Source organism: Podarcis liolepis, assembly GCF_965112155.1.
Source record: "Podarcis liolepis genome assembly, chromosome: 6".
NCBI lineage: Eukaryota > Metazoa > Chordata > Lepidosauria > Squamata > Lacertidae > Podarcis > Podarcis liolepis.
In genome coordinates, this window is record NC_139559.1 from 44938107 (window position 1) to 44955565 (window position 17459).

Genomic DNA, 17459 nt, shown 5'->3' on the forward strand with positions numbered 1-17459 from the left:
CCCCTCAATTCTGCACCAACTATGTTCAGAGCTCCAGGTTCAATTTATGAGGATAAATTGTAATTATCTACAAAAAGGGGAAGTAAAACAGAGATATGACAGAAAAGCATCATCTCCAATCTTTTTACCCTCCAAAATGCTGTATTAAAATCAACTCTTGCAACAATATTCCACCGAAAACAGATTTATAAGGTCAAGGTCAGCCTTACCTCATCCCACTCTGAAGCAAATGAAGGTGATTTCTCCAGCCTTTTCTTTCCAGCACTACAATTGGAAAGTGATTCACTTCTGCTCCCCATAGTATCGTCCTCTGTTGGGGAGGTGGTCAAGAGGTCAGAGTCCGATTTTGACAAGCTACGGCTAAGTTTGAGTTCTGCTCTGGGCTTGCCTCCTGGGTAAATTCTGCCCACAACACTGCTCTTGTCTCCTTCCTCAGCACCACCAGGGTGCTGTGGCAAGTGAGGATGTGCTAAAGTTTCAGGGTCCAACTTGTTGTCACTGGTATGGCGGACAGTTGAATAGACCACTTTATTTTGGTCTGCACTGCTAGTCTGTACCGATATGGATTCCTCAACATCTTCAAGCTGCATAGCAGTCCCCTCGGTACTTCCTTTGCCCACAGCAGAAATAAGCCTGAAAGGGTCCTCATTTATTTCACACACCGGAGAAGAACCATGCAGCAGACCTGAGAACTGATCCAGCACTTGGACATCTTGGGCATCTGCTTGGCTGTTGCTGCTCCTCCTTTGGTCTTCGGTAAGATGGAAGCAAAACAAAAAAAACAAAGGCCAAACACAGAAATTAAGAAACAGAGCTTCGGCTTTCCCTCACTGAGAGGGAGAAATTAAAAAGAACAGTTCAGTATTGTTCTGAGTGCTCAGATCGTACCCGAAGTCAGAGCATTTATGAAATTCCAAACACTGGCCTGATTTATGCAATCTGGCAGCCCGCCCCGTTTCATTTTATTCCTGTTAACACTAACAATCAGCCCTTGCTATATAAGGTTTGGAGAAGTGCTAACTATACTCTGCAGAGAGAGGGGCAGGCTGAGACTCCTGGAACACAAGATATTTCCATAAAGGCCAAAGTGTTATTTAGAGCAGCACTCCCTACCCTTGGCACAGAGCACTGGGTGGGGAAAAATAAAAGCTGCAAACAACCTGCAAGTTCAAAAACATTTCCCCCTCCTCCCTACAGCTGCTTCCTTCCCTAGTGGCTTGAGCTCACCTCCTTATGCAAGAGAAATAAGAGCTCTGTAGTGAGGTTAACTCCACCAAAAGCTTGCTTCTCATTAACAAATTCCTCTACACAGAGTGGATTGCCCTATTGCTTGCAATATGAACTGCTGCTGAAACGTGACACTTAACAACAAATTAAAACATAAGTCTAGTATCAAATAAGAGGACCTGATTTAAAGCATTGGCAGATATGAATTATTCAAAAGTTTGTAGCGAAGAGACAGTTTTATTAATACAATTTCCAATACTCACTATAGGTAAAAGTGAAATTTAAAGACCTTCCCCCACCTAGCATCCTAACTACAATACAAAGGTCCTTAATAGCTAAATACGGGATGGTGTTTAAAGGGCAGAAAGAGGCAGGACCAAAAACATGGCCTTTTATAGTACATATCACCCTTGGTTAAAGGAATCAAAATGTTATGCCTAGGTTTCAAGCCCTAAGTCCCCCTTTGTAGCCATTTTAGAGCTTCTTTTATATTTCCACAACAGCCATGTGAGGTAGGCGAGGCTGAGAGTTGGTGACTGGCCCAAGGCAGAAAGTGAACAAGAAACAATTATGACTTATAGGAGTTTATAATGTGAAACTTCATGTGCTCAGAGTATTTTTGTTTGTTTGTTTGTTTGTTTATCAAGGTTTTGTTTGGGGTTTGCCGAGAGCTGTCAAACTCCTCAGGCTCAGAGCATATTTTGTAGTCCACAAAATATGATACCATGATTAATTACTCAGGCTTTAAGATACTACAATACTTATTTTTTGGTACCTTATTTCATGTGTTCTTTTTTTAGAGGAAGGGGGCCCCAATTTTGGGAACTGCACCGGGATCCACAACCATTTTAATCCAGCCTTGGCTAAAGGTCAGAGGAAAGAAAGAGATAAAAGTGCAGAATGTCTTCCCACCTTTTGTGCAAGGACTGAGACTATTTAATGTGGTATCTATACGTAATGTTAATATTTAGCAGCACTGCATTCAGAGGGTGGAGAAGCAGCTGACAGTGTGTGTTGCACACTGGAACATTTGACTGTCCCAAAGCCAGCAATGAAGCCCAACAATAGGGTCACTGTTCAAGTGAAACAGTGGATGTGCTTTCCATCTCCTAAAAGCAAAACAGCAAACAGAAAAATATTGTCTGTCATGAGCAAAGTCTTGTGAGAAACCTTTGCAAGCGTTTTAGTAATGCTCCATATTTAACACTCCAAACTATGCTTTGCTATCAGAAAAACTGGTGTTGCTTTTTTCTAAGCAGACTTCAGTGAAATTGGAAAGACTTTGAATGAGCACTTACCTTTTGATTCAGGACTTGGATATTGCTCAGAATGACTAGAAGCAAAGTCAGAAGAAGCTTGGCAATTCAGTGGCCACTGGCAATCTTGGGAAGACTGACCTTTTCGTGGCCAGGCCTGCAAAAGGATCTTATATTATTTAAGTTCCAATGCCATTATCAAAGCAGCATGTGCCAAAGCGCAAACTCTACACGCAGAATAATACTCCTGCAACTAAGTACAAAATGTTTTCTATGTATCCCGCTTCCAAGGTTTCAAATATGACTTTGTATAAGTGGGAACTTTGACAAGTGGCAGAAAGGAATAGAAGGGTGAAAAGGACAAAACGTTGGTTTAGATCATGAATTAGATGATCTTTCCCCACTAGGCAAATACGTCACATGAAGAAGTCACAGGCATTTTCCTTCTTTCACTTACTTCATGTACAGTCCTTTGCCATTTAAGCCCATACTGACTAACTTGCATATAAGCTGCAAATTGTTTTTGCTCCTACAGTAAACATAAAATGTTAAGATTTCCCTCCCAAGCTGTTTATATCCATTATATTTAGGTTCAATGCATATTAAGGATCAATCCTGTCCTACCTGTGGCTGGACACTGCTGGCAGGACCTGAAGATGATTCACCTAAGAATTTAAAAATAAAAATATTTAACTATGAATTCCTGTCCTTGGCCAGTAACAGTTAAGAGAAAGGCAGCAGGTAACTGTGGAAGGTGGGATCACTGAAATACAGTTTCCAAACAGACAGGTGGTTTTCCAGCCCTACAAAGCAGTGTGTCAACTTTTCCTCCATCATGTGGATAACCGCTTATAGCCTAAAGGAGTAGATCATGCTCAGAAAGAAAATGGGGGTAGGGGAAAGGCAGCATAAATCCTACCTGGAAGACAGTTGTTTGGAGGCAACTGTCAAAATTGGGGAACTATGTCACAACACTAGATTACTATCAGCAGTACAACAGTAAAAGTTGGGCTGCATAAAACTACGAAGGACCATAGTTCAGTAGGATAGCATTGCCCCACATTCAATCCTCATCATCTACTTTCTGATAGAAGAGGCACACAGACATGGGCCTCAGATGTCTTTCATAGGGCAGAGCTTTCCAAACTGTGTGTTGTGACATTTAAGTGTGTCGGCTGCAGTGTGTAGGTGTGTCATGCAAACACTCCCCGTGTTCCTCCCAGGGCTATAAAGGGGTTCGTTTAACCTCCGGTTTGCTGGTTAGTGTCGTGAAATTATGCATGTCTTAAAAGTGTGTCACCGACATGAAAAGTCTGGAAAGCTCTGTCATAGGGTCTGGGTCACTTCATATGGGGAGAGGCACTCCTTGTCAGCTTATTAGTCAAGTCAGTGAGTATTGTGAAGGGAGTTGGCGTCTGTATTACGTTTTGAATTACTGTGGTAACAGAGGTTCCTTGTACTTTTATATACCTGTATCTGTATCTGCAAAACCTAGGTATATATCAACGTCTGGAACTGTGTTACTGAAGCTTTTATCTTCTGCACCAATGAACTGTTTGGGACACCTGTGTGTGGTGACTGGAACTATGTAGGTCTCTCACACCAGATTCCCAACATAGCAGTAATCTAACATAGAGGTTACTGGAGCACAGACAACAAAAGTTAGGCTATTCCTATCCAGATAGGGGTGCAGCTGGGCCACCATCCAAAGCTGATGGAAGGCACTCTGCTCCACTGAAGCCACCTGTGCCTCAAGCAAAAGCGATGGATCTAGAAGTACCCCTAAGCTGGGAGTGTAACCCCATCAAGAGCAGGCCACCTCCCATCTATCCGGTCTAGATGTATAATGGGGAACATAATCCAAAAAGCCTGTAAACACCCTCTAAACCTCTGGAAACCCTTTTAAAAACAAGCAGCACTTACTAGCCATTTTCAACACGTTCCCTGCAGTCTTTGTGCTGTTTTGGGGCTATTTTTGCACCTTTTGAAGTTTAAATTGAATTATTTATTTATTTCCCGGAGCTGCACATATACGCAGTCATGCAAGAGTTGAACACACGTACATATGGGGTTGCCTGTATGTCCCACTGAACATAAGACTTTCTTTCAAATCAATATGCATAGGAGCAGGGTACATGATTTACATGCTGTCCTTTGAACAGCAGTGCTTAGTTTTCATGCAAACCAAGGCTTTTAGCATAGTGCCACCAGTAATTTAGACTATTGTTCCTACTGAAAGCAGGTATAGACCCACAATTCTGATATGCTGTCAACTGCTGAAAATATTTTTGTTTTAGTAATATTTTTAGAGAATTTATTTGATTCAGGGTTGGTCATTTATTCTGAATTTTATGTTTTATGAGTTGACCATTTAATAATATTCTCTCTCTCTCTCTCTCTCTACATATATATATATATTTAAAGGAAAATGTAATGCATGAAGTGCTCTCAAGTTACCTCTCACTTGAAGTAGTAAGGGTGCAAGCTTTGTAACAACAAAATTCAAAGAACATTGCAGTTATCAAATCACATGCAAGACACATTAGCTGGGCTCCTGTAGGACAGAATAATTAAGTATCGAATATGAGGGAATAGTTAATTTCCATTAGGTGGGTCAATAGGAGATTTGTTTGTATGTGTTTGCCTCTCTCCTTTGTTAATTACTTTCCCAGCTGGCTTCAACAAAAAGAGCAGATTATGTCAAAGGAAGCCATATCAGTTGGTGCATTGGTAGATACTTTGATCAGAGCTGTTCCACTAATCCTTGCATACCAATGACTTGTTGCCCAGATGAGAGACTTCCACCTAGCTTTATTTTTCCAAATTAAAACTTTTGTAAAACAAAAAAGTTAAGACACTAATAGTCTTCACAGGTACCAGAAAAATGAACACTCCATCACGAATAAGATGCCAAGGAAGAAATAGTTTAACCAAAATCTTACAAAAGTATCTTATCAGACAGTCACTGCAAAATAAGCCTGCCCACCCAACTAAAACAATAATGGTTTGAACGTCTCATCTTCTGCCCAATACATGCTAATTACATATATTTGCAATAACTTTTACCTTTTGTTTTTTTATCTGTTGCAGCGTGTTTCTTAGTTTCTGCTGTTAGCAGCAGCTCATAAGGATGCTCCTCTTCTTCATCAGCTGTGCTTCCCCTACTCTTCCTCTTGCTGACAAAACCCTGACCAAACACAAAGACACACACATGGCATGTGCAGTTAGGTAAAAGCTAGCAGTGTCACTGACGAGGCTCTTTTTGCTCATGGAATATGCTTAAGAGATCGAAGTCTCAGGAGTATAACCTTCAGTGCTACAGTGTCTTCTTTACCGACAGATAACACTTTCCCTCCTCCTACGATCCCATTACCGTTCTGCCTCAACTATACCCACAAGTCCCTTAATGCTGTTTCTCTTCCACCTCAAATGTCCCATACCAAAATCCCCATTTTCTGCTATAGTACTGCAATTTGAAGCACACTTTGCAGTGCCCTCAGAGTCCTTTAGTACCAGTGCAGTACAACTGTACCTTATATGGGGGTTACATTCTGGAAATGGTGCATATACACAAACTGCCCCCTTGGAATTGCTTATACACAAGCACCCCTTACCCTTGCAGATCCAGTACATCAAGAAGACCTTACCCGGTAAGTGCATATGCTCCAGGATGCTCTCACATGATCTTGTGGGGCTGTCCACGTTTCCATGAGATCTCACACAACCGTCCCCAGGCTTTGCACTGGGTTTGCTTGGGCAACCCAGCATGAAAAGAGTGTTTAAGCTCTCTGCCTTGCTTACTGGGCAAGACCCCCTCGATGTGCTGGCTCTGGAAGTCTGGGGAGGGTCACATGAGATCTTGCAGTAACTCAGACAGCCCTATGAGATCTCGCGAAAGCATCCTAGAGCCTGCGTGCTGAGTGAGCCTTGCTTGGTAAACAAGGCAGAGAGCTCAAAAGCTCTTTTCACGCCAGGAAAACCCAGGGCAAAAAGAGCTTTTAAGCACTCTGCCTTGCGTGCATTTAATTTGTGCAATTTCAACCAGCCAGCTTCAACCACGGGAGGGTGAAATGGCACAAGTTAAATGTGCATAAGATGCTACTGTACTGTCCTTAAAGTGTAAAACAGGCAGTAGTGAAATGCAGGAAGTGGTAAGTATCTTGTAGCAGCACGCTTGCCTTAGAATGATAAGTTGCAACATTATCTGTTGTGAACTATCCTGAGATCCAAGTATGACGGGTGGTATACAAATTTAATTACTAAATAAAATAAATAAATCTAGACCTTCCCAGGACTGAAGAAAATACAACTACTATATAGGGGTTGGTGTCAAAAGTGATGCCGGAGGGAAGGGCTGAATTCATGTGGCCATATATAGGCACAGAGAATGAGAATATCAAAAATGTCTAGGTGTTTTTCCAACTCCAGCACCTTGCATTGTGGTTGCATTTACAGGAAACCATGTCTGAACTGAACCAGAGTTTTCAGTGCCTAATGTGAACTTTTCTTCAAAGGAGAAATATTCTGTCAAACTAGGGTCGAGGAATACACCAGGCAGAATTGTATTCCAAAGGTGCATGTCTAACAGATTGCCAGTTGTGAAATGAAAGATCTAGATGCTCTAAACAAGAGTGAGGATGGAGTTGGAAGTAGGTGGTGTACTGGAAAGATACTAAGGCTTGTATTCAGCTAATGTTTACTCAGAATAGACCTACTGTAATTAATAGATGTAAGTTAGACATGGCCATTAATTCCAATGGGCCTACTACAAGTAAAAGTTAGTTGATTGCAACCCTAACTTTCATAATAACCACAGAAGTGTAGAAAAAATATTTGTGTCTTCTAAGATATTAAAATGTTTGAAGAAACTTCCTCCATCATAACAGACCCTCAGAGGGAAACAATACACTTACCTTAGAAGACGAACTTTGCTTCTCTACAAGTTCCTCCTCTTCATCAGGGGGAGGCTTGGCAGGAGGCGGCGGACGCTCTCTCTACAGTACAGAAAGCCGCTGTCAGTATCCTGTGCCAAATTCATTCCCAACTTTCAGATCTTTTTGGAAGCAGCAGGTATGCCCTGGAAGAACTGACCTTGCCTCCCTTCAATACCTCTGTTGATGGCAATTTAATGTTTTAAAATAATGATCTCATTACTGTGTTACAGTTCATGACTAGACAGGCTAGAGAGAATTTGCTAATGTTTGATGATATGGCAGTGCTTTGAAATCACAGAGCTTCACTGCGGGGGCACTGTGATGTACTATCTGCCTGGCACCTATCTTTTCTGTTGTGGCACCACCCTGTGGAACCACTTCCCCTCATAAATCAGGCAAGTGGCAACCGTGATGTGTTTCTACTGCTTGCTGAAAGCCTATTTACTTACTCAGGCCTTTGGGGCACATTTATCCGACTCACTGCGTTTTAGCTGGTTATGCTTGCTACTGTATCTATCATACTTTATTGTCTTGATTTTAATGTCTTCGTATTTTAGCTGGTTTTAAATGACCATTATGCACTCACACAAACGTATAATATTAGGCAGTATATAAGTGGTTTTAAATAAAATAAGTAAAATATCTGTCTTTGCATTAGTGCCACCAGAGAGATTTTGCATGCACTTTGCACTTTGACTTAGATAGCTAGTTTCAGGCAACCGATATTGGATATACTAAATTTCACAAGTACATGGAAAGCTGGCATGGAAATAATGCTCTGGGCACATTCCTCAAATTCTGCTTCATTAACATCCTAAAACTTCATTGTGTTTCTAAAAACCACACCAGTAGACATTAATGCCAGGGTGGGTCAGAAATGAACATAGAATCTGAGTCAGCAGGGGTGGAGGAAGGGGGTGCAGTGGGGGGCAGACCACCCCGGGTGTCTTCGCTGAGGGGGGTGACATTTGGCAGTCAGACAGGCGGCACACCAAATGTCCGCCATCGGCGGCTCACTCTGCCCCTGGCTCCAGGGCGCACGCATTGCTCCATGCACCCGAGCAGCTATCCCGTGCCTGGGAGGGCACCCTCCACGCCCCGCCCCCCTTGGAAGTGTGCCCGCCCTGGGCAGCGAGGGCATATGCTCTGCTGCTGTGAGTCAGGCAAGGTTATAGATCGACATGCACACACCGAATTAAGACACTATAAGGACGGCACCCAACAAGCAAGCTGCCTAAAATGCCAGAAGATGTGGTTCTTCCTTGGTCTGTATAAAAGGCTTCCTGATCAGGATTGCTCACTAGTATGAGTAACAAGAACACGCTGCTGCAGTGTTCCCTGTTATAGGCCCATCTTCATCTAACTGCCATGCTTTGTGTCCATCTCATGTTCTTCTTGCCCCAGATATAAGATGAGCCTGTCTGACACAAAGACTGCCCATGCAAAACCAATCCATGTTCAAGTTTAGTTCACTGTGTGGTTTTGCATTGATTTGTATGCTTATGATATGGAGTAATCAATCTTTGCTTTATTAGTAGATTCCAGACTGCACTAGGCTATAGTGCTATTCTTCTCAGTTAGCTGTTAGCTTTTGTCTGTTTTTCTCTGCTCCATTATTGCTCAATGTGTATTTCTACAGTTTTCTATGAAGCTATTAAGTAATGAAGGCAAGGTAGCATGCTTCCAATACACAACTGTATCTGCTCCACAGTCCGTACAGACCTTGAGATACTAGATCCAGCAAACGCAGATCCTTTTAGGCAAGACTGCTTTCAGGGAAGCTATATAATTATACTGAAGCTATACAATTATTCTGTAAAGCCCCCAAGCTCCCCCTACTGGATTGCATCTACAAATTCTGTAAATTATTGATTTGCTCCCAAACTAAAATCACGAACTAACAATGTGACAGAGAAGCCTGGCATTCAACATTCTTTGGATGAAGGAAAGCTGGATGGAAAACAAAAATATTTAAATGAAGGTCATGCTCTGCACAAGCTTCTTTCCTTGTAACTCAGTGAACAACCTGAGGTAGCAGGAGCAACATGAAGAGATTCATTACAGTGAACACATTCAACAGCCAAATATACTGGTGTAGAATTTCACCAAAATCCAGATAGCCATCACATCATGAAGTTATAATGCTCAAGAGCTCTGGGAGAACATCACGCGTAGCACATGCAGCAGGGAGTGGCTTCCAATTGCTCAGTAAGCAAAGCCTGTTGCAATTATTTAATATTATGGTCAAACTGTACAGCTAGGCTATCAACTTACTGCAAGTGTGGAGAGTGCACAGGCCTGGAGATATATCCCAGACTACTTTCCATAAAAAGGAAACAGACAACACACATCAGGTTACATACAGGCCTCACTCCTGTCACTTTAACACTGGTCATCTCCGCTTCCCTATTCACTGAATCTCTGTCTGAAGATCTTCCACTGGCAAGGCTGTCTAAAGAATGGCAGGAAGTTGCATTGTACAAGGCTTCATATGGACACTCGTCTGGCTTTCCATCAAAATCTATGATCAGCTCTGTCACTGCTTTCTCCACATTGCCTAGAGGAAACAGAAATTGATAAATAATAATAAATAATAATTTTTTATTTATACCCTGCCCTTCCTGGTTCAGAAAACTGGGCTCAGGGCAGCTAACAACAAATTTAAAACACTTAATTGTGATACAACAAAAAACATAAAAGTATAAAAGCGTGAATAAATTCAAAGTTCAAAGATCAATTTAGGGGGAAATCCATCCAATGAACATTAGATGATCACCTGGGCTAGCTGGCTAAATTAGGGCCAGCGAGGAGGCCAGGGAAGAATTAGCTGTGGGATCCCAGAGCGGGTAATCTTCATAAAAAGGGGAGGGGGGGGAAGGAAGGAAGGGGAATAAAAGATCAAGCTAAATTCAAACTAAAAGCCAGGCGGAATAGCTCTGTCTTACAGGCCCTGTGGAAGGAGGTTAAATCCTACAGGGCCCTGGTCTCATGGGACAGAGCATTCCACCAGGTCGGAGCCATCACTAAGAAGGCCCTGGCCCTGGTGGAAGATAATCTGACTTCCTTAGGCCCGGGACCTCTAAACTATGATTATTCATGGACCTTAAGGTCCTCTGCAGGGCATACCAGGAGAGGAGGTCTGATAAATATGAGGGCCCTAAGCCACAGCTGTAGTCATCCCATGCTGACGCACAACTGGAAAAGATCCAGGGACACAGGGATTTGAAAAGGCCCAGAAAACATGCAAAATATAGGGACACCAGATTGCAGAAATTAAACAGAAAGAACATTAGATCTGATGAAGGTACAAGGGAATAAAAGAGAAGCAAGGATAATATCATTGGGCAGTAAGCAACAGTGTACTAAATGACTGTGCCAGACAAGCAAACATGGGTGCAATATCACATTCAGTGAAATAGCCACCTGCACAAATTTAACTTAACTGTCTTCTCTTATTCCCTTGCTATGCAGATTAACAAAAATTCAGCCTCTTGGGTTCTAATCTTTCTTTATATCAACTATTCAACAAATAAAGCAATACTGGTGGTGGGTGCTAAAAATCATCCTTCTTGGATTTATAGGTACCGCCCAAAAAATCTGTACAAACATTAATAGTCAGACTCTAGAAAATAGCATGCTTACAAATAATCACAGCAACCTCAATAAAATTACTTCAGTACTTGTTGCAGTATGAGACATGCCTCTCATACACCCTGCAAGAGCATGTGTTATAATAGGTACTGACTACAACTAAAGTTTTCCTTTCCACCCAATTTCTTACCCTGGGGGACACGAACTGAGGTTTCAGTAGAGGTAGCTGATGCTGGCGGTGTCTTGTCTTCTGCTTTTGCAATCTTCTTCCCTGTTGTGCAATCTGAAAAAATAAAAAGGGCAAGTCAGCTGTAGAAACGAAGAATATTTAGAAGCAGCAGTGGTAGATGTCTTACAGAGAACATACCAGCTTACTTTTAATTTATTCAGAACTGACAAATTTAATATGTGCTCATTATACTTGGATGCTACAAATTTGACAAAAAGTCAAATAGTACTAAGCCTATTATGTCTAGAAACAAATGCTTCGATTGGCCTTGCTTTCTCATTGATGGCATAAGTTAATGATGCAAATTCCATCAACAGCACGTCAAGAGCCAATTACAAGGTGTATTATAGTCATACACATCTGAAATTGGATAAGGAAATCCGAAGTGCTAAATAATCAAATTTAATACTCATCATACACCACACACACTTTTACTGGAAGTCAGTTTTCAGACCCACATTAGAGTTCACTAAACAACCCAAAACTTTATAAATTGCTTCAGTTTGTCTAAGTCACCACACTTTGTGCATGTGTACAATAATATTAGGTGGAATTCAACGTCACACTCTTTCAATCGTTTCCTCTGTGCAAGCAATGCAGCTTGCCAGATGGAATGAGAACTCCTCTCCTCTACTCGCACACTGCTCTAAGGGTTCTCCCAACTCCTGCCAGAGCCAAATTTGGGGTGGGGGGATGAGGAGGGGGAGTGGAAGCCCTGTTGCACAAGTGACTTACCTTCAATGAGAGATGCTATTTGTTGGCTTTTCTGAGATGGAAGCTCCCTCACAATCTCCAAAGCAGTCAGGCCTCTGTTATCTTTTATATTCACATCAATGCCTTAAGACATATATAGAAAGGGTTACAATTTATTTTTCATTAAAATGTGGCTTTATACACAGTCTATCATTAAAAAAACTCATGGCCAAATTGTGAACTGCAAAACAGAACACTTAAAAGATGTACAAGCATCCGGGTCAGATGTCTGACGCAGATAAAACATTTTCATGCTCAAACCCTGATATAAACATCAAGAAAAGTCCAGGGCTGGTGTAATCTCTTCCTCCCCTCTTGCATGTGCATTCTGCCTTCCTTCCAAGGCTTGCTTTAACCGTAGTTTAGTATTGCTGCGCTGATGCATACAACAGTTAAAGCAATTCAGGAATCCTAAAGTCGTGTAAAGGCTTTTCGTTTTATATTTTTTTTAAAATCTGATTCTGACAAACCTTAAATGTAATTAATCCTGTTGTAAATTTGGCACTCAATTGTGGTGAAAGCAAACTGTGGGGAGAATTTGTAGTGCACAAATTCTTGACCTCTAAATAATGATTATGGCTGCACTATATTGCTTAATATAAGGCTTCTTACATAAATAACCAAACCAAACAGAATCCAGGGACACTTTAAAGATTAACAATTTTATTATGGTATAAATTTATACCACGATAATATTATTCATCTTTGCTATTTTTGCTATAACATGAATACATACTATTCTGGAATAGAAAAAATAATATCTGTCCTATCGCAGAATTTCTGAATCTGCTGAGAACACAGTCCTAAATTATTGCAGCCTTGTCCAGACAAAGCTATGCAAAGAGTCTTTCTGATGGCCAGACCAAAATTATAAAATTCTCTTCCTTCAAGACACATAACAACCCCCAAACCAGTTTGGGAAGTATAGCAAGACCTTTTCTCTTTGGACTGATTTGTGGTGTCTATGATTGTTAAATGTGAAGTTTTAGTAAGTTTTTATTAACATTGGTGCTTGGGTATGGAACATAACTTTTAAAAGGCTGATGGAGGGAAAGACCTTCAGAGGCCTAAATACAGCTTATATTGCAGGATGTCTGCCATGAAAGAAAAAAAAATATTCCTCAAACATTCACTACAGTCTAAAGATCACAGTGCAACTGATACATCATTTTAGCAGAAAGAGTCTCACCCGCAGCTAGCAGTATCTGTACTACATCTGTTTTGCCAAATAAAGCAGCTTCGTGCAAAGCACTGCCTTTTTCCGTCTGTAAATCAAACACAGCATGAATCCAAGTTGTGAATGCAATCAGAGAACATTGAAGGCAATACTTTTACATACGCAAGGACTCATTTCACAAACAAAAGCCAGCTGCTACAGCTCATCCACAACTAGAAAAAAAATCCCCCAAGCTTCTTTACCAGTACTGAGATTCTAGTGTTTAAGGCAGCTTCTTCAAAATTACGAGTAATCACTTTGAACCACATCAATCAGAAACTACTTAACCTCTAATCCACACCAGAAGCTACTTCACCTCTAATTCAGTCTTAAGAATCTTGTGTGTTTCCCTTTGTGAAAGGAGCAGTAACACAGAAAGGTTGGGAAATTAGTTGAAAATGCAGCCGCTTCTGTAAACTTGCTATGAGAGATCACAGCAGTCTGGAACTGAACTTGCCAGAGAGATCACAGCAGTCTGGAACTGAACCTGCAGGTCAACCCCTGTAATCCTCATGGCATTTCCAAAGGAGAGCTCTGATTAGGTTTCATTTAACTTAGTACCTCTCCCAAGAGAGTTAATGCCAATATCCGATACCCAGAACATTACTTCAATATTAAATTCACAAAACTCCCAAACAAAGTACCTGGTAATTATTATCCATGCCAGCATCCAGGAGAACATGAACTACAGCTTTATGGCCATTCCTAGCAGCCAGATGCAAAGGTGTGTGTTTCTTAGTATTGCAGCTTAAAAGATTGGGATGAGCATTGAGCAACATTTTCACAACTTCTAATCTCCCGTAGAGTGCAGCCAAGTCAAGAGGAGTCTCAAACTTGTTATTTCGCATAGTAGGGTCAGTCAACTCCTCCAGAAGAACCTTCACCACTTCCGTATGGCCATACTGAGCTGCACAGTGCAGGGCTGTCTCATTGTCGTTATTCTGAGATTACACAAATACAAAAACCATTAGGACTCTGATTAAGAGAGACTGTTACCATCTCTAAAATACCAACTCATAGGCAGTCATTGATTTAAATAGAACTATAATAAAATGGTTTGATCAAATTCTTTCCTAAGGTTTATGCAGTACCACATTGATAAAAGGATGAAGCAAGACAGAAGTCAACAGTACACAGCCCAATAGTTCATTGTGAGAGAAATAGTAATGCTTCCATAATTCTCCCCTAATATTTATATTTACTTCATCAATGTTGCAATCAAAGTGTGTCAACTTTGCGTATTTATCCAGATTTCAAAAAACATAATTTTAATGCACAATGCAATGGCTGCAAGTTCCCTTGCTTATATAGTGGAACCTCGGGTTGCGAATGTGATCCGTGCAGGAGGCACGTTCGCAACCCGCAGAGTGAAGGTTGTGATTTAGTGCTTCTGCGCATGCACCGAAACCCCGAAGTAACATGTTCCGGTACTTCTGGGTTCGGTGCAGTGCGCAACCCAAAAACGCGTAACCTGAAGCGTCTGTAACCCGAGGTACCACTGTACTTTTGTTTATAAAAGTCTATAGAACTTGCCTGCAGTTAAATTAAACTTGTATTATTACTACTACTTCTTCTTTTTAGCAAAAGAAGCTTATTGTGATTCAAAGAACTATGAAACTAGTTCTGTAAGTCAGACTTCTCTTGAGCAGTAGGCCCCTATGCCACAACTGCTTCTTGAAAACAAGAGGAAGCTTCAAATACTGTACTCAGTTGTGGTATCATAGAATTGTGGAGTTGGAAGGGACCCTGGGGATCATGTAGTACAACTCCCTGCAATGCAGGAATATGCAGATGTCCCATATGGGGATCAGACCTGAAACCTTGGCATTATCAGCACCACTCTCTAACCAACTGAGCTATCCAGATATGGTATGGGGAAGCCAGCAGTCAAAAATGTCACTCCTGCTTTGCAGGAGTCTAAGCAACTCTTCAGATCTTAGTTGGTATTTAGATGAAGGCACTACTGAAAGAGGGTTGAGAAACTTAGATACATAAACTATGTATGTAACTAGCTGAGCTGAGTGGGTTAACCTGAGCTTGCTTCTATCAGAAATGCTCCAATTTAACAAAAATACACTAATACTAGAATTTTGAAAGCTGGGCAGTTTTGCACTGGACTAGGTGTAATATAGAGTACTTCATAGTTTAATCCTGCATGCTATGTTTTGCTGTAGTATGTTGGACCACATGAAAGCATGGCAAAAATGGCTAAGATAGAAAGAATCTCAGATCTACATTCAGGAGCTCATTATTTAATAGCATGCTGCAAACAAAAAGGAAATTAATACGAACAGTGACACGTATGCAAAAACCCGGAAAAACTGGGGGCGGGGGTGAGTACAAGTGCTCATGAATTGCAAAGTAACAGCCCAAGCTGAGGAATTGCTGGGGGGGGGGCGAGATTTATAGCAAAGGTGAAACTAGATGAGGTAATGCAACATTAAGAGCAAGCACAGAAATTCACAAGGAATAAAGAGAGAGGGCATATGGCTCAGGGTTTATAATTAAGATGTAGCACTTAAGAGCAGACACCAAAGAATCTTGATGTATTCTGACAGAACATTACATATGAATCATATATCATGTGCCACAGGAGTCAACAACACCAGGAAAATAAATCAAAAGTGCTGGCTTCATCCTACTCTGTATACTTTACAGCATCTAGTATTATGCAGAGGTGATTGTAGTCTTTCCCCTCCATGCCCCTGTTAATATCTAGTTAATGTTAATATTAATTGAAGAGACAAGAAGATACTAAGAAAAGAAGATGTGTATGATTAATATTTAAAGCAGCTACATTATCCTATTTTAATCTGTTTTTAATCAATAGACGATTTACATTTAAATTTGCATATAAACAATATGAGAATATAGGTTCATCTGAGATGCACATAATAATTTATAATTTAAAAAGGAGCTCCTATTAGCTTTTTAAGCCTCTGGAAAGCAGCTATATTATGTTTTCTGCTCCAGCTCAGCATCTGGTTCTGAAGGAATTTTTATAATAAATATGAAGTTACCACTCCTTAAGAGGCTAATCCTTTCCTCACACCCCAAAACCATAAGGACACTTAACTTTCAGCCTCACAGATCAGCTAGAGCTGATTAATGCAGAAAAATGAATAATTTTTCGGATGGAATTAAAGCATTATCTTCTCCTGTCAGAGAGCCTCAGGTTCAAAGAACTTCAGAAATTTCTTGTAAGGAGTTGTGAAAAAATGATGGCTCTAGTATATTCCCGGTTGCCTGAGAAGCCAAAAGCAAGTTCTTTCTGTACCTGCTCCCCATAAAAGTAAAAGGTTGGGGAATGTCTTTCATTTGAATGCATCTATTTGTTAAAAAGTATTTCAACACCAGTTAATATTTAAGAATTCCAAAGCAGTATACAAAAATACAGCATAAAAACAATAAAGCACTATCATTTTAAGGAGGCAAAATTAAAAATGTTTGGTTTTCCAAAAGCAGTTCATGTGCTTCTTCATCAAACGTACTTACGAAGCTAAATGTTTTCCAATCACAAACATATTTTTAAGGAACCCCCCGAAGAAATTTGAAAAAATTAAGTTTAACCCTCTAAAATGACATGCCCTAAGGATGACTACATCTCTACAATCTCCTGCTAGACATCTAGTTTAGTTAACTACTACTGATATCAGCTTACATCTAGAGTCACTGTCATTCATATTAATGGTATATAAGAAGAAGAAGGAGGAGTTTGGATTTGATATCCTGCTTTATCACTACCCTAAGGAGTCTCAAAGCGGCTAACATTCTCCTTTCCCTTCCTCCCCCACAACAAACACTCTGTGAGTGGGGCTGAGAGACTTCAGAGAAGTGAGACTGGCCCAAGGTCACCCAGCAGCTGCATGTGGAGGAACGGAGATGCGAACCTGGTTCCCCAGATTACAAGACTACCACTCTTAACCACTACACCACACTACAGTCAGCTGAAAATGCATATAACATGTATAGATAAATCTTGTTTATTTATTGTTATGGACATGAATGTCTCCACTGATAACAGGGCAAAGAAAGGCACTTTAGCACTGCAGATCCTGGAGTACTGGAACCCCAACAGTTCATGCACTGTTGCATCCTCTTCAATAGCCCTACTGAGGTGAACTGTTCATGCATTTTATCAACAATATAATGCTCCTCTTTCTCTACCTTCTGGCTGCTACTGCCTGTGTGTTTCTTGCAAGATCAAGTTATGAGCCTGATCTCTACCCCAGCTTGTCCCAGGCCACTGCATG

At 40.9% G+C, this 17459-nt stretch overlaps 1 protein-coding gene across 19 annotated transcripts in view; it reads right to left on the reverse strand.

The window, feature by feature from the left end:
- The window catches only part of ANKS1A (ankyrin repeat and sterile alpha motif domain containing 1A), a 112143-nt gene that overhangs the window by 63026 nt on the left and 31658 nt on the right, over positions 1-17459 (reverse strand). For all 19 annotated transcript variants that reach the window (XM_083509159.1, XM_083509160.1, XM_083509158.1 and 16 more), the window contains 10 exons: positions 13851-14147; positions 13180-13255; positions 11973-12074; positions 11199-11291; positions 9781-9974; positions 7397-7477; positions 5550-5670; positions 3108-3148; positions 2526-2640; positions 210-751 (listed from right to left, as the gene is read on the reverse strand). In XM_083509159.1, coding sequence (XP_083365285.1) covers positions 210-751; positions 2526-2640; positions 3108-3148; positions 5550-5670; positions 7397-7477; positions 9781-9974; positions 11199-11291; positions 11973-12074; positions 13180-13255; positions 13851-14147 — 1662 coding nt within the window. The remainder of the gene's footprint in view (positions 1-209; positions 752-2525; positions 2641-3107; positions 3149-5549; positions 5671-7396; positions 7478-9780; positions 9975-11198; positions 11292-11972; positions 12075-13179; positions 13256-13850; positions 14148-17459) is intronic.